The sequence below is a fragment of the Ixodes scapularis genome, unplaced genomic scaffold, assembly GCF_016920785.2.
Source record: "Ixodes scapularis isolate PalLabHiFi unplaced genomic scaffold, ASM1692078v2 PGA_scaffold4__175_contigs__length_147842914, whole genome shotgun sequence".
In the NCBI taxonomy this organism is placed as follows: Eukaryota; Metazoa; Arthropoda; class Arachnida; order Ixodida; family Ixodidae; genus Ixodes; species Ixodes scapularis.
This window is the reverse complement of record NW_024609879.1, coordinates 44,025,607-44,048,529: the sequence shown is the minus strand read 5'-3', so window position 1 is coordinate 44,048,529 and position 22,923 is coordinate 44,025,607. Positions and strand designations below refer to the sequence as shown.

General features: G+C 46.8%; 1 protein-coding gene across 1 annotated transcript in view; it reads right to left on the bottom strand.

The window, feature by feature from the left end:
- The window catches only part of LOC8028428 (medium-chain acyl-CoA ligase ACSF2, mitochondrial), a 146,689-nt gene extending 124,292 nt beyond the window's left edge, over positions 1-22,397 (bottom strand). The window contains exons 1-2 of the mRNA XM_002399246.4: positions 22,315-22,397; positions 2,113-2,278 (exon numbers count right to left, since the gene is read on the bottom strand). Coding sequence (XP_002399287.3) covers positions 2,113-2,278; positions 22,315-22,397 — 249 coding nt within the window. The remainder of the gene's footprint in view (positions 1-2,112; positions 2,279-22,314) is intronic.
- Positions 22,398-22,923: the final 526 nt, after the last annotated feature.

Below are 22,923 nucleotides of genomic sequence, written 5' to 3'. Positions count from 1 at the left end.
GAGGGAACTACGCATTCTAATTTTACAAGAAAAAACCGACCTGTGAAATAGACCTTTAACGAAAAATTTAGATCGCTTCGTGCAGGCGTCGATTTTTACGGTTCATTTGAGATCAAGCCTGGGGACTTCGTACACCCCATATGTATATATATATATATGTTTCCTCATTATTCGTTTCTTTTCAGGCGCAACAATCGTTCTTGTGCCAAGCTTTCGTTATTCTTGTAAAACTAATGCGGCTTTTTTGGGCGTGTAGACAATTTTTCTTGCAAGACTTTTCCGCCATTAAAATTAATTTTTATTCTCACCATCCTACGGCTGCTTGGTCCATGCACCTTTCTTTGGCCTATTTACATATATACAGCGTGTTTAAGACAACTAAGACCAAATTGCTTTTGGAAAAACTAAGCAAAACTAAGCATCGCACAGAAAAAAAAGGTTGAATCCGTGTTTGTGTCTGCCCAAGAGCCCTTTAGGAAAAAGAATAACGTTTGAAAAATAAATAGTTTTTGTTTGTTTTTAGGAAGGAACTTTAAGGCTATAGTTTCAGTTAGAAACTTACTCCACATCATCAATAACCGCTATATCAACCCTCAATAGACAACTATAAAGCATGCCGAGAGTTCTACAACGTTTTGAAAACCTTTCAATTTTGACGGATACTCTGGTTTCGGATTCTTATCCAAGCGGATCTTGACGGCAGCTGTCCTGCCCTCCGACGGCTGAAGCGCGGAACCAAGGCCGGACAATTCGCTATACTTCGCTTCAGCTTAGGTCCGAGCGCAGCGGATGTTATCAACCGAAGGGCCAATCAAACAGCGAAACAGGCACAACGTCATGGCGTGCTCTCTGCAGTTGAAAGGACTGGCTCCTGTGTGTGCTTCTCCACCAGCTAGTCCTATCAAGCGCAGAGAACATGTCGCGACGTTGCACTTCTTGCACCGTTAGATTGGCCCATCGGTCCAATCAAACAGTGATTGGCCTACGTCACAGGTCACGTGACCCTGTGACGTAGCGTAAGGTAAGGCGTTGTCAGACTCAACTGGCAAAACAGCTTCACGTTCCGTCCAGGTGTTCAGTGGCATGACGTCCGGATAATACATATTGATAACAGCTGACGATGCTGTGTTACGTTAGCAGACGTCACATCACGCCATGGTGCCACATAATGGTATCACATAACCTTGAGGTGTCACATAGCGTCATTGTCTAATGAACTGACACTTCATTCTGCGGATTAGATGCCGTTCCGGTACCATGTTCAGACGGAAACTGTTATGAACATTGAGACGTAATCAACATGACACAACCATCGATGCTACACCTCAATCGCTGACACACAATCCTAAGGAAGGTCACACCTGAAATCCGGCATTTTCAAACTCCACTGAAGTATGAGCGCGCCAGCGTTATTTAGAACTGGTGTGTACAATGTTATCTGTGCGAACGTATGGTTCCCAGCCAAGTTAATTCTTATCGTAGTTTCAATTATAATATAATTTTGTCAGCACTCTCTTCCAAGTTAAGCATATTGCACCCCTAATCTGTAAGAGATCATTCAGGTGCCTCGAGTTAGCCCTATAAAAAGATGGCCTTGACTTTTTTTTTTTTTTTTACTTCCTTCAATCGAGCGTTCGTTGACATTATCTGAAAAGAGGGAAATAACTGCCTCTAAAGTTGGAGATGAGTCAACTGGTGAAGGGATCTCGCTGCTAAATTGTGTTTTAGTGAATACTTAATTGCCTTAAGCAAGTACGCGTTAAGCCAGAGTGCGAATAATGCTTAATTTCATTAACCTCGCACTCAAGCTTTCGTTGTAGATTTATTTATCTGCTATTTGATTACCTTTTTGTCTTCTCTGAAACGAGCGGTTACTTGCCACTGGTGTGTGTTTTATGTCGATGTCGCGCAAGTTTGGATGAATCTGCGTTCTTGTGGTGAGGTAAGTATAGGCAATAAATGTTGGCTCCTCCTCGGTCCATATTGAATGTTTGCGGTAAGAGTAAACAATAGTAAGAGGGATAGCTTGTCTTCCTGGAATGCGTTACGTACGGAATACTTGATGCCTGAAATTTATTTCAGGAATTACGAATACCTTAAGCTTACACTTACGTCTTTTCTATATTCCGTGTATGTCTTGCTGATGTTTTGATGAGAGTACACAATGGCTGTGGTGTCACCGATTCTCTCTGTCGCTCTGTCAATCAAATGTCCCACAGTCCAGGGCAGTAGCTGGTCTTTCCCGGGCTTGTGAAAGTAGCTGAGTTTGGTGAGGTCCCTGTTTAGACATAAGAAGAAACATATTTTATATCTTACTAGGCCAGGCCAATCTGATGGTCTCCTTGCAACGTCAGTACGAGACATGTGCGATTTTTTTTTTATTTGAGTACAGGGGATTAACAGCGTGCTAGCACTTCTTCGCTTCTGCTAAATAAAGGCCGTGTATTTCTGCTCGTAAAGTGATTATAGGAATTATTAAAATTGCAAGGAGGCCCGGAATATCCAAGACATTTACATTAAAATTCTGCTGACATAAATGGTGTTCTTGTACGAACGTTCCAATGTTTGAGGTATTAACAAGAAATATTTCGGTTATGACATTTCTAATATACAAGGCGTTGAAAAGAGGAATTTACAAAGTAAATCAACACACTAAAACAAAATAGGTTGTGGGACCTAGTGTAAGCAACTAGGTGGAAGCTAAAATATCTGTTATAGAGTTCGAAATTAAGCTATTCGGTGCATGCTGGTAACAGGAATCAACAGCGCCGAAAGACACAAAGGAAGAGGACGAAATGCGCAAACACAGCACTAACTCATGATTTCGTTTTCTTTTCTCATCTTCTTCAATACATAAAATCAAAGAAGGGGGAAAAAGAAAAAAAGACTCACTCATAATCTTTCAAATAACCATTCAACAAATTAAAAACAAAAATGTAACGCAGTATCTAACAAATAAAAAAATGTAGGTACAAACCCTCAACTTTCTCATATACTTACCCAATCTACGAATAAATTCAAACTCTCCATTACACATGGTAACTGACGCTGCACTAACACGAACATCACGACCGTATATACAAACGTAATAAGCATTAATGGTTTTCCATAGCAATTTTTGGGGGATATTTTTTCAATATGTCAATGCGTTTGAACATAGCTGTATAACAACATTTGTTGGCGTGAACTGCAACGTTATCCGATGACCTAGACCTCAACGACGGATAGAAATATATATGTAGAAGTTTTAGCCATTCACCTGTCTCTCCTAGCTGTTCCTTACTGCCAGAAAATATATTTTTAATCGATTTCGACTGTATTTGAAACATTGTTTGATTTACACACTACAGGAGTACGTTTTGCTTTCTAAATTGCATCAAAGAATCGGGAAAACTTTGAAGGGGTCCAAAAAGAGAACAGAAACTTTGTATTTTTCCATCACATTCTTGATTCAATGGGAGAGGTTATTAAGATATGGTATTGCCACTGGTTGAGTGGGTGTGTTGTTTCGCCAGAATGTGTTTTAAAATAAATCTAGCCATGCTGTGTCAAAATGGTTTCAAAACAGTTCCGAATGTGATTTTGGTCAAAGTGATGCACGTGCTCAAGACTTTGCAAGCAGTTTGGCTTAGAGAAACGCTATAAGTCCGTCATGGACTAGTGATCTCAATCGCTGGTGAACTTCCTCCTGTTGTGACTTTCGTTCCCTTAAACGTACGGCAATTTAGAAAGGCAGATTTCCAGCGCCGCGGCACCGTTCACGAAAGAAGGTAAAAAAAAATGCAGAATTTTTGCCTTGCTGGTTAAGCCGTCAGCTCTGCGTGATAGTGTGTTCTCCAACTGTCGAAGAACGAATAGGCAAACATGTTTGCCGGTGGACAAAAATAATTTTTCTGACTGTTGGTTTTGCCTTAATGCGACAGGGTCACCAGAAACAGGTTTCCTTCGTGTTGACGGTCGAAATTGTTCACCTCTTTCGTCAATAGGACAGCGCCTTCAATTTAAGACTGATCGAAGCTGTAAAAGTTTTTATTTGAATATGTTCCTTCATAAACCATATAATCCAAAAAATGTGTAGGTGTGTATATAATCTTCCGTGCGGCTGGTCCATCGTGAAGAATTCTTCTGACCCCGAAATATCCGATTCATGGTCCGAGATATTCTATCCATGTTCAGGCATCAATGTGCCAAGATATCTGTCTCCAAGCTTGCCACATATTCCGACTAATTCCGCATTAATCCGCGAACTGTAACCCAAAATCTCTCCACAATTTGACGCTTGATTGTGCGAAGGGCATTCTGTATAACAACGCGGAGGAGATGATAAGAACTTTTCTCTCCGGTTCCAAGGACGACATTCCTTCTTCGCCCACCGAGATCGGCAGAGGAGCCTTCACATCAGTTCGCAATGCTGCAAAATGAGAACAGACGGGCAAGCAACAGGAAGAGCAATGTTTTCAGAATTGCTAAAGGACCGGGTAAGGTGTTCTGGGTGTCTTCTAAGGTCATGGAAAAAAGTATATTGAAAGGCCTCGAAGTAGACAGATCTGGCCATATATATTTAGAGTGGAAGTAAAAGCATAGAAAGTGTTATGTTATCTACACGCCTGGGCTTCCCTTCGATCATTAAGTATAATTGCGTTTGCATTGCGTGCCCGACATTTACCTGCACTGGAATGGCTCAGCTATTTGCGGCGTGATTTCACATGAGCTCTATGATTGTTATGATACAATTGTCCACTCCGATATTCTCAACACTTTAAAAAAGAGTGTCGTGTCTGCACATTATCTGACATCATAATTTAAGCGAAGAAATATTTAAAAAAAAGGTTTATTTGGTTAACCCTACGTTAGCCATAATGTGAATAAACACTTGGAGGTGAAGTTGTTGCTTTTTTGTGCAGTCCCGCCAGGAGTTTGAGAACAAATATAATGTAATCGTTTCACATGTGGTAGAGCTATATTCTATATTAAATTTCCCGCTCATAACGTCATTTTCGTGAAACATAATATAACTTTGTAAAAATATTGTAAGGTTTCCTGAAATCAGGAGCTGTGTTATTTCGACATTTTCCAAGAACATAGTTTCCAACCTCTCCCTCACAAACGGCTTAGCCATGGACCATGTTGTCATGGCTTCTCGGAATGTATCTAACGCGCGTTCCTCCCACCCGACACTAAAAGTATCTTGAGCGTGTTTGTAAATGACAGTTGGATAATTTCTTACATGAGCTTTTGTTGGTTTGAGTTGCTGTAAATATTGACTAAAGCAAGGTCGCACCATGGTTTCAGTGCTTTGAGACAAGACTACACTGAAAATATAATCCTAAAGCAAAATAAAGCTCAATGGCGATGTATCCTGCCTAGGTATTCCATGCGTGAGTTCCAAGCACAACATAACAGGATGAGTTCAGTGCAGGTTTCCTGCCTGCAATTCCGTGCCTACCTATTTGAAAGGGTCATAAATACTTTTTGTATCCGGCCTCTCTCCAATTCTCAGCGTTGTCGTTTTGTTTTCCTGTTTTTATATCATCTAGGACCAGTGTGTGTAGGGCTAATGAACACTGACGTGTCAAATAAACTCTCCCAAATGACGACATTGACTTTTTGATGGTTGGTAGCTGGTGAAAAAGAAAAAAAAAGTTTAGGCGCAATTTATTTAGCGGAATAACGATGGCACCAAGAACCTGCAATTTATGGGACTGGCATAAACGTATTTTAGGTTATTTGCGCCATCAGATGAAAGACAATGCATTGAACTGCACAACAGTTTCTACCGGTAACAACGAATACATTCTAAAAACGTGAAGACAACAGCTCGACGAACATTCTTATGCAACAAGAAGTAAAAGAAAAACGAAAAATATATTAACTGTAGCTTTTTTAACGTAAGACCTCCGTGTTGTTAGAAAACGATTTTTGACGACAGAGGTCAAAATCTTTTCAAAGTGTCTAAGTATCCTTATGACTCAAGGAAATCACACCACAGACGCGTGTTTAACGTTTGAAATTATTTTTGACGTTGTATGTCGAAGTAGTTGCCGTCTACAAAAAACTCTGGTGAGGCTTAACCTTTTAGCAAGAAGAGTGAGCTTCGCACATCCATCGTGTTTTCTTAATACCACCTGGTTGACAATTCCTCCGCGTGACGTCATTTTTACTAGTTTCCCGGCCCACCCTGAGCGACAGTCAAGCAAAAGCCCGATGGGAGAGCTCGCCAAATAGGAAAAAGCCTGCAACTTGGCGACGCGTCTGCTAACATCGTGAACGTCGTGAGTCGTTGCAAGACTCGTTCACAGTCAACGGGAACGCGAGATCTGCGGAGCTGCGAAGGTCCACTAGGGATGACGTTAAAGGAAGAACGGTATAGGCCTCGTCTTCTAGGTGGCATCCGTTCATCTCTAAATTGAGAAGGGAAACAACAGATCTTCGACTCAATGAAAATTTCACGCAGAAAACCTGTGACGAGGCTCGCTCGTCCACTCTGTTTTCGCTTTACAAGCTGTTCTCCCGCTAAGCACCATCGAAAAAGAATACGCAATATTTCGCAAATATCACGAGTCATCCGACAGTGGGAGTGTTAAAAACGCCTGCCTGTTCTTTCATTACAGACGCCACTCCAAATATTCAGCAAAACAGACGCGCTTGGAATTGTAATGTTCAGCCACAGAAACTGCTGACGTAACGTAGACACACATGGGTCGTCACTGGGGGAATTCACGAAGAAATCGCTCGCAGCTTGGGCACTCCTGTAAAATTAAAGTCCCCATTCGCGTTTCAGAGCTCTAAACCTTCCGGTCTTTTTTTTCTGTTTTTGTTGTTATTGTTGCTTCCTTTATTTGTCTACCTAACGTGCTGTTCGATTGCTACTACTTTTGAACCGAAAATCTATTTCCTTACATCGCGTGTCGATTCATGTCCCGCATTTAGTAGATCAGAAGGCGAGCGCGTTGTTGACGACCAGGGTTGTAGAAGTTACTTTAAAAATATACCTAAGATACAGTTACAGCTACTCATACGAAAAGGTACTTAGGTACGCACCAAGGTACTTGCTTAAAGTTGTACCTAGGTACAGGTACAGTTACTTTAAAGATACTGTCTTTATATATTTTCCCCAAGTTTGTCAAAATATATTGGAAGTAAAGCTTTTTATAATAATGATACACTCAAAAATTAGTTCGATAAATGTGCTTTATTGGTGCCAATGCGATGTCGACATCGGTGTTGAGTCCTCACGTGCCTTTCCCCAAGCTCCAATTGGTTCACTGAGGCCGCAGCTTTCACTGTTTACCATGTCACACCAAAGCCGCCGAAACTCGCTTATTGAAGTTCTCGCCCTCAGAGCCGGTGCTGACGCCGACGGGCCCAGAAGACGTCGGCCGCATGAAGAAAGGCATGAGTCGAGTGCATATGCACCTAACCTTCGCGACGACGAGCGAAAGGCTTCAAGCTTCTTCGTTTTACTTTTTCTTTAGTTAGTCAGAAGAAAAAAGAGTTTTTTTTTTTCTTTCGGAACTTTTTCAGTTTTTATAACTGCAAAATTTGAGTCCAATTTATTGAGTGGAAATTGTATTATATACGCGATGTTACATTGCTTTACGATTCTAATTATAATTTATTTGCAATTATATTTTATATTGTATTTATGGTAGAACAGTGCCACCACCAGGACAAGATACGGGCAGCAGAAACAGCGCACGTCGTTCAAGTTATCTTCTTCCTTGTATAGCTGTCAGAGGAACTTCAAACACGCAATGAAGTCGATTTCAGTTTGAGATGATGGAAGCAGGTCGCTATTTCCCCTAAATGGAGTTCCGAAGCGATTGAATAAACTGGTGTCGCTAGAACGGCATCGCTAATCCACCGTTCCCTCAAATGAACACCTACATTCACTAAAGTATGTCGTTCGATGAAACATCATAGGCGGGGCTTCGTTCGGTAAAACGTCGTTCGATCAAGTCAGTGCCTCCGATGTCGTACCCAACTCAACGTCAATCATGGCAGATGGTAGTGTGTTAATACTTTAAGATGTATAGTTTCTACCATTTTGACGAAGCGAATTGAAAAGTACCTGTAAAAAGTATCTCCACTTGGTTACAAGTCACTGGAAAATGTACCTAAGATACAAATACAGATACTGAGAAATTAAAGTACCTAGGTTTGTACCTCAGATACAACACAAGTACCTAGATACCGATTTCCAGTTACTTGTACCTAGGTACTTTACAACCCTGTTGACGACTCATTTACTCTCGCGCTTATCCAGCTGTCATGCCGAGGCATCGTCGCTCGCTGCTCCTGCATCCGTCGTTGCTCGCTGGTGCTTTTTCGACGCTCGTTTCTTCTTTTATAGCTGGCACTGTTTCGCAAACTAAATCTGAATTTCAGTTGACGCAGGTCAAGCCTTTTTCCATTCGCGCGAAATGAATATTGTCAAGGGTGGTGACTAATAAACAAGAAATAAACAGGAATAAATAAACGTTTAATGTGGCGAACTTGTGCCAAAAATAAAAGGGTACAAAAGATAATAACAGAGTGTCGAGGGCGTCGAAGTCGGCGTAGAAGCACAGTCGAACGCTGGGGCGAAACTGACTCCTGCTTGCCAGGCGGAGCCACTTTTGTACACGCGTTGGCTTCTGGACCATTCGATGTAGAAGGTTCGACGCGTAGAACATTCCAACCTCGAATCAGCTAGACGGTTCTCGAATTCACTAGAACATCACATTACAGTGTAAACAAAAATGCGTAGCCGCGGCCAGGAATCGAACCCCGGCCATTCGCGTGGGAGGCAAGCGCGATAACCGCTAGGCTATGGCCGCGCTGCCTACCATGCGCGCGGCATTACTCCCCCCTTAAAACGTGCGTCGCCCCGATGCAACACAAAACAAAACAAAGCACATAAAAAGAACAGCAAACTAAAGAATCATTTGAAACACATAAGATCCACAGTCCTATCGAGCGTAGTACGGCTTCAGGCGCACGACGTGGACGACTTCAGGTCGTGGTGGGCGGCGTGATGATGTTCTTGTTCCGTCGGGCATCACCTCGTAGTTCAGCTCGCCGAGGCGACGAAGTACCTTGTATGGTCCAAAGTACCGTTTCAGCAGTTTCTCACTGAGGCCGCGGCGACGGATGGGCGTCCACACCCACACCTTGTCTCCGGGCTGGAAGTGAACGTCCCTGCGACGAAGGTTGTAGTGGCCCGCGTCGACGCGTTGCTGGTCTTGAATCATGAGTCGGGCGAGCTGGCGGGCTTCTTCGGCGCGTTGAGCAACCGCCTGAGCGTCGTCGCTCTCATTGTCAGATGGCTCATGGTTCAGCATTGCGTCCAGCATGGTCGTTACCTTCCGAACATGTACCAGCTGGAAAGGGGTGAATCCATTGGTCTCCTGAACGGCCGTATTGTAGGCGAACGTGACGTAGGTCAACACCTTGTCCCACGTCTTGTGCTCTACGTCGACGTACATAGAGATCATATCGGCGATTGTCTTTTTGAGTCGCTCGGTCAGCCCGTTGGTCTGCGGGTGGTATGCAGTGGTTCGGCGATGGCCGGTGCCACTGAGACGAAGGATCTCTTGCGTCAGCTGGGCCATGAACGAAGATCCACGGTCTGTGATGAGGACTTCAGGGGCGCCGTGCCGGAGGACAATGGACTCAATGAAAAACTTGGCGACTTCAACAGCCGTGCCTGCTGGAAGGGCTTTCGTCTTGGCGTACCGTGTGAGATAATCGGTGGCGACGGTAATCCAGCGGTTTCCCGACGTTGACGATGGGAAAGGGCCAAGTAAATCCATTCCGATCTGCTGGAACGGCATAGACGGGGGAGAAGTCGGATGCAAAAGTCCTGACGGCTTCGTTGGCAGTTTCTTGCGTCTCTGACACTCGTGGCATGATCGAATGTATAGGTGAACGGTCTTCGGTAGCCTCGGCCAGTAGTACGTTTCTCGAATCCTGGCGAGCGTCCTGCTGTAGCCAAGGTGTCCAGCCGTTGGGTCGTCATGGCATCCTTGGAATATTTCGTCTCGAAGGCTGGCAGGAACAACCAACAGCAATGCTGTGTTGTTGTTGACGAAGTTCTCCTTGTACAGCACCCCTCGCCGCATGGAGAATGTATGCAGGATTCTTAAGAAAGCACGGGGAACCGAACTCGCTTGTCCCTCTAAGTGCTCGATGAGCGCTCGCAGTTCGGGGTCGTCTCGTTGGAGTGCTGCCATGTCGCTGACGTCCAAAGCGCCGAGGAAACACTCATCGTCGTCGTCTTCGAAACAGGCAGGACCGGCCTCGACAGGAGCTTTTGACAGACAGTCGGCGTCATGGTGCTTCCGGCCGGACTTGTACACAACGGTCATGTCGAACTCCTGCAGTCGTAGGCTCCACCGGGCGAGGCGTCCGGAGGGGTCTTTCAGATTCGCGAGCCAGCAGAGCGAGTGGTGGTCCATGACCACGCGAAAAGGACTTCCATAAAGATAGAGGCGAAACTTCGTTATTGCCCAGACGACAGCAAGGCACTCCTTTTCAGTTGTAGAGTAGTTCCTCTCCGCCTTAGACAGCGCCCGACTCGCGTATGCGATGACTCGCTCTGCCCCGTCCTGCCTTTGAACAAGCACCGCGCCAAGTCCGGTGTTACTGGCGTCCGTGTGAATCTCTGTATCAGCGAACTGGTCGAAATAGCCGAGAATCGGGGGCGTCTGGAGTCTTCGTTTCAGCTCATCGAATGACCGTTGGTGTTCGTCTGTCCATTCGAACTTTACGGCGTCCTTCGTGCGGTGCGTCACCGGTGCGGACAGCTTGGCGAAGTCCCGAACAAATCGTCTGTAGTAGGCACAAAGTCCGAGGAATCTTCTCACGGCCTTCTTGTCAGACGGCGGCGTAAATGCAGCCACGGCGCGGGTCTTCTCAGGGTCAGGGAGAACACCTTTGTTGCTCACGACGTGGCCAAGGAACTTAAGTTCACCATAGGCGAATCGACACTTTGTTGGTTTGAGTGACAGGCCGGCGGTCTTGATGGCTCGAAGCAGGGCTCGAAGTCGTTTCAGGTGCTCGTCGAAATCTCGTGAAAATACCACGACGTCGTCGAGGTAGACGAGGCAGCTCTGCCATTTCAGACCTGCCAGCACGGTGTCCATGACACGCTGGAAGGTGGCTGGCACAGTACAAATCCCGAACGGCATCCCTTTGAATTGGTACAGTCCGTCGGGAGTGACGAAGGCAGTTTTCTCCCGGTCGCGTTCGTCGACTTCAATCTGCCAGTAGCCACTCTTCAGATCCATCGACGAAAAATATCGGGAGTGGCGCAGTCGGTCCAACGTATCGTCGATGCGGGGGAGGGGATAGACGTCCTTCTTCGTCACAGCGTTCAGTCGACGATAGTCCACGCAAAACCGCAGGGTTCCGTCCTTCTTCTTTCAAGGACGACTGGGGACGCCCATGGACTTCTTGAGGGTTGAATGATGTCGTCGTCGAGCATTTCTTGGACTTGATCCTGAATCATCTTCCTTTCCTTTAAGGAGACTCGATACGGCGACTGGTGGACAGGGAGCGCGTCGTCGTCGGTAATAACGCGATGTTTCGCCTTTGGTGTTTGGCGAACTTTCGACGACGTGGCAAAACAGTCACGGTATTCAGCGAGGACATCAACCAGTTGCCAGCGCTTAGGAGCTGGGAGCTCGGGGTCAATGTCCATCGGCGGCGGCGGCGTGCTGTTCTGCGACGAGGTTTCTTCGGAGATTGCGGTGACCACGACTGGCGCCTGAAGCTCCTCAATGTGGCCCACAGTGGTGCCCTTCGTTAGGTGCTGCGGCTCCTCTCGGAAGTTTGTCAGAAGAACAGTTGTACGTCCTTCTTGGAGATTCGTTACGCCTCGTGCGACGCCAATTCCTTTCTCAAGGAGCAGTTGGACGCTGCCTTCCAGAAGAGCTTCACCGTGTATGGCTGCGTCGGTTATAACGGTGACGAAAACACTCGACCGCGGCGGTAAGTTCACATGGTCGGCGATAACTCGGATTGTGGTTGACGTCGTGTTGGTCTCCACCGCCGGTAAAACAGGCTTTCGCAGCGTCAGCTGGTTAGCCCCGAGGGCGATGACGGCGCCATACGCGCAGAGAAAGTCCATTCCGAGGATAACGTCCCTTGAACAGTCTTGCAGAACGACGAACTTCACAGAGCACGTCTCACCGTGGATCTCGACGCGAGCAGTGCATCTCCCGACTGGTGTGATGAGGTGCCCCCCGGCGGTTCGTATTTGTGGTCCATCGGACGGCGTGGTGACTTTTCGAAGGCGGAGGGAGAGCCTCCCACTCAAGACCAAGTAGTCTGCTCCGGTGTCCACGAGTGCTGATGCGTCGTGCCCGTCAATAACGACATTTAGGTTATTGGACACCGCTGCCGGGGCGTCGTTTCGGTCTCTGGTAGCGTTCGAGTGGGGGCCCTCCGACGTTCCTGGAGGATCTTGGCGTCGGTTGTCTTTGGCAACTCCACCTCCAGGGGTTGCCGCGCCTAGTTTCCCCGGCGTGGAGCGAGGGGCGACAGGCTTTCACGTCGGGGTCGGTGCATCGGCGAAGCTGGACGTCGTGGCGAAGGCGACCGGAACTCTCGGCGGAACGCAGGCTCGGGGGACTGAGGTCGTCGCAGGTACTCGTCGATTTCCTGAGGGCGTTCACCATAACGGGGTCGCGGGTCGTTCGGGTGGAACCCCCGCAGCCCAAGTCGTCGGTATGGGCATCGGCGGTAGGTGTGGTCTGCTTCCCCGCAGTGGAAGTACAGAAGGCGTCGGTCGGGCGTTCGCCACACATCGGTCTTTCGGGGTGTACGGGGTTCCTGGCTGGCGTACTGGAACTGGTCGTCGCGGCGTCGGTCGTGCTGCGGCGCAGGAGACTGACGTCGGGGCGGCGCAACATAGGTGCGAGGAGGAGGCGGTAGCCGTCGGGCCACTGCGGCGTAGGTCAGGGTGGGCTCCTCGGGTGCAGCTACGCTGGCAGGAGCCTCCGGTTGAATTGCCTGCTGAACTTCTTCGCGCACCACTTCGGCTATCGACAGCGAAACTGGCTGGTTGGGAGCAGGCAGCAGCTTCCGAAGCTCCTCCCGGACAACGTCTCGAATGACCTCGCAGATGCCCGGGATACTGGAGGCAAGCTCGCAGCTAGACGGAGCGAGGGCGGCGAGGCCGGGTGGTCGATGGTAGTGGCTGGCTCGGGCTTGCAGGGCACGCTCGATGTTCGTCGCCTCGGCGACAAAGTCTTCGACAGTTGTCGGAGGGCTGCGGACAAGGCCACCAAAGATGTTTTCTCTCACGCCCCGCATGAGGATGCGTAGCTTCTTCTCTTGTGTAGCCCGAGGGTCGGCGCGGGCGCTCAGGCGCAGGACGTTCTCTACGAAGCCGGTGACACTCTCGTTGGGGCCCTGGGTTCTGGTTCGCAGTAGGTCCTCGGCTCTCTCTCGGCGGTGGTGGTTGATGAAGGCAGCCTTGAGATCGGTCTTGAAAATGTCCCACGACGTCAGGGAGGACTCATGATTCTCGTACCAGTGCTTGGCGGTCCCCTAAATCGAAAAATAGGCATTGTGCAGGCGCTGCTCGTCTGTCCAGCAATTGTGGCGGGCAACGCGTTCAAACTGGTCAATCCAGTCTTCGACGTCTTCGTACTGTTCGCCGTGGAATGGAGCCGGTGTTCAAGGAGCGACGGGTAGGTAGACGACAGCAGGAGCGGCGGGGGTCTGCGACTGGTTGGCCATCGTCGGCTGCCTGGTCCTGGGTGGTAAAAGTCCGTATTCCGGGTGTAGCCGTTGGGTTCGGCGACTTGATCGAGTCTCGATCTGGTCTTCGTTGGGTCCTCGGGAGCTTGCGTTCGGACTTGTAGCGCGGGAACTCGGAGGGCTGCGCTGCACGGACATGCGGTACCCCGCACCTCCACCAAAATGTCACGGGTGGTGACTAATAAACAAGAAATAAGCAGGAATAAATAAACGTTTAATGTGGCGAACTTGTGCCAAAATAAAAGGGTACAAAAGACAATAACAGAGCGTTGCGGGCGTCGAAGTCGGCGTAGCAGCACAGTCGAACGCTGGGGCGAAACTGACTCCTGCTTGCCAGGCGGAGCCGCTTTTGTACACGCGTTGGCTTCTGGAGCATTCGATGTAGAAGGTTCGACGCATAGAACATTCCAACCTCGAATCAGCTAGACGGTTCTCGAATTCACTAGAACATCACATTACAGTGTAAACAAAAATGCGTAGCCGCGGCCAGGAATCGAACCCTGGCCATTCGCGTGGGAGGCAAGCGCGATAACCGTTAGGCTACGGCCGCGCTGCCTACTTGGCGCGCGGCAATATTAAAAAATGAAGGTAAAGACGTTCTAGACAAAAATATAATTGGAGGTAATTTCTATTGTATTTTTATACATTGAAGTTTAATATTGCGTTCATTTTCCCTGAAGATGTAAGTAAACGCAAGAAAACACGAAAACCCTCAGAGTTGTTATGTCATGCCCAGACCTTTTGGCCGCCAAGCGCCTATCGCTTGTATGGGTAGCGCGTGCAATTGCAAGCTTGCCAGGTATATTTCCCGGCACTGACACCAGTCGTAACGTGTTTTGCTGATCTTCTTTGAAAATAGCAAGAGTGTGCAAGGCGCGGAAGGTGCGCGATATCGTGGATTCAGAAAACTGGATATGACGTCACGCCCCAAGAAGAAGGGTACTTTAGGAGTACATTCTAAAGGGTATTCTGCAGCCTCCGTGCACCAAATTGAAAAATAATTTCGATATGCATAATCCCGGGGCGAAATGAAGAGGATATGAAAATGTCCCTTGGTGCCACTGGCGTTTTCTGTGCTTCAAGAGTGAGAAACGGAAAGGTTCAGTTCCAGCCGCATGATAAATTTTGTGCCCAATGCACAAGGGCAACACATAAAACTTCCCAACACTGTTTCGTTTTTCTGAGCGTTTGCATCCAGAGAATGGCTCACGGAAGGTGAACAAACACTGGACAGAGGGACACAGGCACAGATCCTGACACAGCTCAAGGTCGAGAAGCACGAATTCAGAAAAAATTATATTTCACCTGGTTGCGCTCATTTGTATGACACATGTGAGGAAATCGTCACTTTGTCGCACTTTTCCTCTTCGATGAAAAGTACAATAAGTAGAGATGTATGCATCTCTCCTGTGCGGAAAGCTACTGGACTCTGATGCGTGACGACTTTTCCTGTCGCCCATCTACCCATCCCTGGCACGGAAAACCAGTCGTTTCCTCAAGGAAAGTCCAAGACCTAGGTTCACAAGCAACTAAGGTTACGAAGGACATCGCAGCAAATTTGCTTGGTCAAATTTCAAACTTGCACACATATATCAATTATCGATTTACATTTGAACAATCCTACGCGATTTTACATAAAAAAGCCTGTGTGCTAAATGTGGACGGAAAATCTCCCGTACGACAGTGAGACGGTTGCGAGGCATAATGCCCCTGGCAACCCCAATCGAATCGAATAACCTATGATCGGGTAAGTGAAGCTTAGGTTCAATATTACCAGCAATATATTTACGCTACTTATAGTTGTTACGCTAAACCTTTGGAGTAAGATTGATTCCGACCTAGAAGAAGCTTTGTTTGGAAGTTGGAATAATTCCACGCTTTTGAACTCCACACTCTGTGAACATAAAATGTAGAAAATAATGTATAATTTCGGCGCACGAAAATTGTAAAACTTCGAAAATATGCATCAGTTTTAGTGCCAGAAATTCGAAAGTTAGATAGTTGTCGATGTTCTTAGTGTTAAATTTACGAAATGTCAAAAAACGTTTTGAACGGTTCGAGCACTTTTGTTTTTTTATGGCGGCTGGAAGGGGAAATAAGACGGGCGGTATCCAAGGGTTTCGCAGCGTTCCGTTCAAAACGACTCTCCTGCAGAATGCAGCGCCCCTCGCGGTGGCCAAGATTTTCATCGCAACTTGCGCCCCTTTTTTACGAGGCGCGTATGAGCCTCCAACACTGTAGTTTCGTCAGCCAGGTGGCGCCTCGTTATGGCGACTTCAGGACCCATTGGGGACGCAGGCTTGCAATAAGCGGTGCTGCGATTATCGTTTTGGGTGGTTTGCCGCCTTCAAACCTCCATCGAAAATGTCTTTCCTCACCGTTTGCTGTTTCGTCGGATGTCACAACACCCCTCTGAACGCCAGAGGTACGGGGACGCCGATCATGGTTTATAGGTTCCCGACAAGCCATTAGGGGAAATCGAGGAGAGGAGCGTGGGTCGCCGTGGTCTGTCGAATCAAGTGAGTTTATTTCAATTTAATTTGTGTTCATAATGATACAATTTCACTTAACGCATACATATTTTAATATCATTCTAGTACTCGCAAACTGCGGGAATTACACATACCACGGCTTATCAGGAGATCAGCGTGCCTTCATGGTTATCCTCATCAAATCTATGTTTTTTTTAACTCTGAAAGTTTATTGCTACTGGCTGAAGAGCATCTGCGCGAGGCTCTGTTCTTTCAGATTAGTTGAGGCTCTTTGGGACTAATATCATGTTATATTTACACGTCTTTAACGTGAAGTCTTCTTTAAGTTGCTCTGGCACTCGAGCTACTGAGAAAATGCCTGCATACAAGATGGAGAAAGAGAGCCCGCAGGCTCGCGTCGAGAGAATCAGCATCATCAAATAAATTTGTTGTGTTTCGACCATTTATGTAGCTCCCGATCAAAATACTATATTACATTTCGACTGACCGATCACTGGCCCGCTTGGGGAAGGTATCCAGCTAATTTTTGATTTATTTATTTTTCTAGAAAATATCATGAGATCGGTGTTTGGGAAACCGATGAAGTTTGAATGCAAAAGAAACCAGCTTTAAAATTGTACAAGGAAAAGAATCCGAAATTTTGATATTCGAATAATTAAATAATTCTGTGGTAGTGCATTAGGCTGGGGAAGTGATGTTGTTAGCAAGGACACAGAGAACCAGATAAAAGGTGAAGGACACAACATCTATCATATTGGGCCAGAATACTTCAAATATGTCACGAAAATTGAAGAACTCATAAACCTAATCGCGTAACTTGAAAAAACAGGCTTCTTGAAACCCATGGGATTCGGTGAGGATGATTTTACAAAGGACTGTAATGGTCGAAAAAGGTGGTCTTCGCCCGAGGCAGGTTACCTGAAGACATTGTCACGGACAATGGTCGTCAGATCATGCCTTGAGAGTTCGTAGTGTTCCCGAATATTCATGGTATCCGACATGTAAAGGCGGCACTTTGCCACACCCAGGCAAATGGGCAGGTGGTGAGATTCAACCGCCCGTTAAAATCCATAGTCCGTTTTGCTGTAGTAAAGCACTGTCATTTGCGGAGGTGTCATGAAGTGCTTGGGAGTGTGCAGTATTATTCGCCATACTGCTACACGAAAGATTTATGCGTTCCTGCTAAGGCAAAAGTAGTCAAACATGTCTTCTCGCGACTGGCTGTGGAACTCCCGAGCCTCGTGTCTCAACGGCAACAGTGCACCAGCATATCCGAAGAGTGATCAAGCAGTATCAAGGACGAATAAAGTCTTACTCTATTGCAAGGTGTGTACAGAAGTCAGCTTCCTTTACCCTTGGACAAGTGTTAAAGATCAACAAGCCTTGCTACAGGAGCAGCTAGAGCTTAAGTCCTCGCTGCATCAGAATATTCAGAGGCAGGTGGGCTCAGCCATCTACACGGTTGATAACGGGCCGACAAGGAAAACTGCGAAGTTTTTCGCCCAATGTCCCCGTGTCGTCAAGGTGTCCTGTCGACCTGTTCTCTCCTCTTCTCCTTCCCTAAATTGCATAGAACGTTCTGACTGTTTCGGGTCCAGTGGCTTGCGATCTGGTTAGCTCCGGCACCACCGTGCCGGAGCCTGAGGTTTCTGTCGAAGCATAATGAGCGAAAGTGTAAAACACCTGTAAGTCCTGTACCTCCTCGAGACGAAAGTCAGGGACAAAGTGTACCTGGGATCTGGTCTCAAGATGCAGAGGTTCCAGAAATACTTCCATGAAAACATGAGTTTCTGTCAGTAGCGACTTCCTCATTTTCCACCTGGGCATCCAACCGAAGTGGATTGCGACCGATGGATCTCGCTTTTCGTCCAGCATTACATTAAGTGGTACGAAGATGGAAAGAGAGGTATCGTCACCGGTGTGGGCGTCTCCTGCACCTTAAAAATACATAAGCGCGCCTTATACAAAGGTGCAACTTATACACTAACTTTATGCGCAAGAATGACAATTTATAGAGGGTCGTGACGGATTCATAACGCATACTATAGTCCGGACAAATAGTAATGTATTTGTAATTTTCTATAATTTCACCTAGATTTCAGAAAACCACAAGATGTCACCTCTGCGCATATATAAGTCAGGAAGAAGTCCTTGCCAACTTTATTTCTAGGCGCCTTTTAGTTTGAAGCGAGTGATCACATACACCGATCTGTTTACACTGCACAGAACTGTTCTGCGAAAACAACTTTATTCCTTTTATTGCTTTCAGCTGTAAAAGGGTTCAAATGTAATGCAGATAGTGTTTAAGATTAATGTCCAATATTTGCACACTCAGCGGCGTAGACTTTCCACTTTCCCGGGGGGGGGGGGGGGGGGGGGCAGGTGAGAAGTTCTTCGGGGGAGGGGGGGGGGGGGGGCGCTGTTGCCCGTTACCTCTTCGCCAGAACTGAAGATCGAAGCTAACGAAAGCACGCTGGGATTCCATTTCCAATGTACTTTGTCAATTAAGGTAATGTGGGCGTTATTTTGTTTACATGCCACTACTAGAAGCTCGTTACAAGGCACGTAAACAGTGTCTCGGTAAGAATTACGGCCCGTGCCCGGGGGTCTCTGCCCCCCCCCCCCCTGGATCTCACTGGGGGAGGCACAAACCCCGATGCCCCCCCCCCCCCCCCCCCCCCCGAAGTCTACGCCTATGCACAGACTAGTAGTTTTAGTGGCGACTTGTGTTTCAAGTGGACAAGTGTTGAACAAGTTTTGTTCTGTGTACCTATCTGCTGCACCGACCGATACTTGGTATCAACTTGGTATCATATTGCTGTGAGAGCCAGTGGCTTCATCTTGTCTTATTCACATGTGGTTTCGTGCGAAGAAGCTTTGATAGCGTTGGAGTACTGCCGGAGATAAGGCAGCCTTCACATTATAACACTAAAAGTTAGTGTACTTTATTGGTGCTAAATATTGCAACCTCATGTAAGCACGCGTAGAATGCTGGGAAAAAGGGTACAGATTGCATAGAGTTTTCCTGTGTGGCAGAATGTGAAGGTTAAAGGAAAGGGATAGTTTCATCGTTCTCTCATGAGTTTCACACCTTATTTATCTTGCGTATCACGATTACAAACCTTATTATAAACTTTATAAGAACGTTTACGTCAATAAATATTTCTCGACAACCGATCAGTTGAACACTCCACGCGTCACCATGGGCAGCAGCTAGCTTTAGCCATGTTAGAGCATTGATAGTAAATTAAAATTAGTTGTTTTTTGTGGAACTTTCAGTTCAAGTATACTTGCGCAACATATCAAGGATGTGTATACATGGAGTGCAAACATGGCAAAGTAGAAGTCAGCTGCTGTCTCCTGAAAAATGTACCATTGTAAGCACATCTCGGACGGTGTGTGTACGATGACTTAAAAAAAAAACATTTTTGACTATTAAAAAGAGAATAAGTCCTGGAGTTTTAATTAAATGGTCGATGTAATGCAAGAGATAATTGACGGGCAAACGAGGACAGAGATATATAATCAACGATCGACAAATTATCGGCAACAAAACGTATGAGAAAACCACCCCTTTTTGCACTTTCATCATTCTAAACAAAAATTACTATCACTGAGTTTGGCAATCACGCGAGTTATTAGCCGCGAAGGTCCATGTAAATATTTTAATACCGCGCTTGCTCCTCATCAACAACGCCCGAACAGTGGCGACCGTCAAAGCGACCACACACACACTACGAACCAGCGTCGGTGCGGAAGGCAGATTAGCTTGAGCAACATACGGCAATTAATGGGTCCCGACTCGTAAACGGCTTAAAAATATATACAGGGTGAAACTAGGAGACGGCAGGCTCTTTAAATCGACCGGAAAATTCGGTTTCTTAACCTATCGCGCTACGACTTCGTGCAGCGTTGCCCACAGATGGTGCATTTTTTTGGTAAAATTTGCGAAGAGCGGAACTTACCTGAGGAAAAAGTAAAGAAAGAAAAAGGCTTATCGCCTATGGAAACGCAGCGACGCCACCGGTCTGCAAACAACACGGCGCCGTTTCTCACGGGAGACAAGAGATGGCGCAACAAACGCCGCCAACGAATAGGGAGGCTCAAGTGAGGGTGGGTGCAACTCCTAGATCGGGCATCACGGGACATGGACGCCCTTTAATTGCTCAATTTTGCTGGGAGTCTATGGTGCAAAGGGTCGTTTTCTTTCCTAACTCAGGTCATAGAGGCCCATTAACCTGGTTGAATAATTTACACAAGGTATAAATGATTACTTTTCCATAGCCACCAGTTTTGTTGCGATAGGTTAAGTATTTTTTAACGCGAAAAATGGTAAATTGCGCCATCTTGGACGTTGCTGCTTGTCTGGCAACCCTGCTTGCTCCTCTCGACATTTGCAATTCTCGGAGCGAGAAGGAAGCGAGAGAGGCTGCGCCAAGGCGTTCGTTGCTTGCAATGGGAGGCGAGAGGAGGAAAGGCGCATGGAGCAACAGAGTAGCAACAGAGCGGGCGCCGGCTCTCGTGCAGGCAACATTGGAACATATCCTTTCTCGAATCCTCTCCCTCAGGCGCCGCCATTAAATTGCAACCGCTCTCCAGGTTTTGAGTTGCGCCCACCCTCACTAGAGCCTCCCTACCAACGAACGAGCATACGGCGCCGAGAGCAGGCCTTTTTAGCAGACGATCTTTTCGACTCAAAAGCGGCGCGCGTTCCGCAGGCGGCGACAGTCGCAGAAACAAAAAAGACAGGCGCGGTAACAGCCATGAGCTGCAGTTCCTTGTCTGCAAAAGGGCCGGCTCTCGGCGTCGTCTGCTTGTTCGTTGGCGGCTCTTGGCGTCGCGACCGCTTGCGCCATCTCTCGTCTCCCGTGCGAAACGGCGCCGTGTTGTTTGCAGACCGGTGGCTTCGCTGTCTTTCCATGGGAGCTAAGCCTTTTTCTTTCTTTACTTTTTCCTCAGGCAAGTTCGCGCTTCGCAAATTTTACAAAAAAAAATGCACCATCTGTGGGCAACGCTACTCGAAGTCGTAGCGCGATAGGTTAAGAAACCGAATTTTCCGGTCGATTTAAAGAGCTTGCCGTCTCCTTGTTTCACCCTGTATATTTCAGATTACTCCATGCTTTTGTTTAGGTAAGAAATTTGAGAAAATTCCAATGTAAGCTTAAGAAGCCCCTTACATTTTTGCGATCTTCGACCTGCCTGTAGAAAAAACTCTGGCTATAGAAGAGGCCAGCATAAAACGAGTGGTTGAGTCGCCTGGTTAATGATGAAAGCTCATCAGATGCTCGTCACACTCCCCCCCCCCCCCCCCTCCCATGTAGAGCCACCATATTTATCTTTATATTGATAACACACGCGCTGCCCGCAGCGGGTGTGTTGAAATGTAGCATAGCTTTTCTTAACTTTTGACTCAGGTTTCTGCAATATTGAAAGTGCAACTACTGTCATATTCCTTTGATATAAAAACGGGTATGGCTCTATATCTTGTTCAACTGCATGGATTGCGCACTTTCACTCGTTAAATAGTTTGTGCACAAAAATAACGAAATTCAAATTCCTCGATTAATATTTTGGGCACCGTTAGGGGCGCTGCATGAAGCAGGCCAGTCAGCTGTCCCAGATCCTTTCATGGGGCCTCGCGCCTCTTTTTATCATTAGGTGGATATCGCACCCGTCAAAATTCCCCTTCTAGATGTTATAATTAAATATTCCATCTTCAGCCCGAAACAAAAGTTCACAGCATGTCCAACTAAACTCATGACCCTTGCATGCTGCAAATATGAGCCATTCAACCTTTACTTTGTTAATTAACACCTAAGATCTTTGGTATCTTAAAATGCGAAGGCGAATGCGTTTATTGCGACCTATAACATTTCAATTGCTTTATTCAGCCGACGCCTTCCCATTTACATGTCGCCTTAGTACGTAGAGCATTTCGGCAAAATATGAAGGTATTGCTTAGCTTGGCTGACCGCACCGCGATCTAAGAAATAACCTTTTTAAGCTTTTTTTTTTCTTGCCCCTTCTAAACTAAACATTTAATCCACCAATATGAAGAGGTCATGGCACTTACCGTTTGCAGTGTGTTATTCTGTTCGCTGTTCTAGTGATGAAGCGGAGAGGATTAAACATTGCCCGACCGCAGATCGAAAGCATCTCTACAGCAGGCTCTAGAAGTAGAGACGCGTAGGAGGCACGGATTATAACGGAATATCGTGGTCAAGAAAACAAATGATGAGCTCGTCTCGTGGCTTTGAAAAGAAATAATCTGATTCGCAGCTCGCGGGGGAAGGAGGAAAGATATTGAGCTCTATTTTATTCTTCCTATTCGGTAGAGGGAGAGAATGCGCTTTTAAGTCCCACATGTGTTTAAACCGAGTTCAGCATTTGCGCCACATCCCGACAAATCTTCTTTTTTGTAATTTTATTTTATTTTAGCGGCGAGCTCGTCGATGAAAAAATAAGGTACCATGCGGCGAAACACGTACATGTTTTTTTAACGCGATATGGTTAAGGACCTTGCATAGCTCCGGCCTCGGTGGCTTGCCAGAAAAGCTGCCTTGACGCAAGAACTTTAATTGGTCGATAGGGCCATGACTTCACAGCCACGTGACCTATGCTCCTCGGTCTGGAGGAGCGGAATGTTTCCGTCCGTCGCTGAGTCCGTTCATTGGCGCTGCGA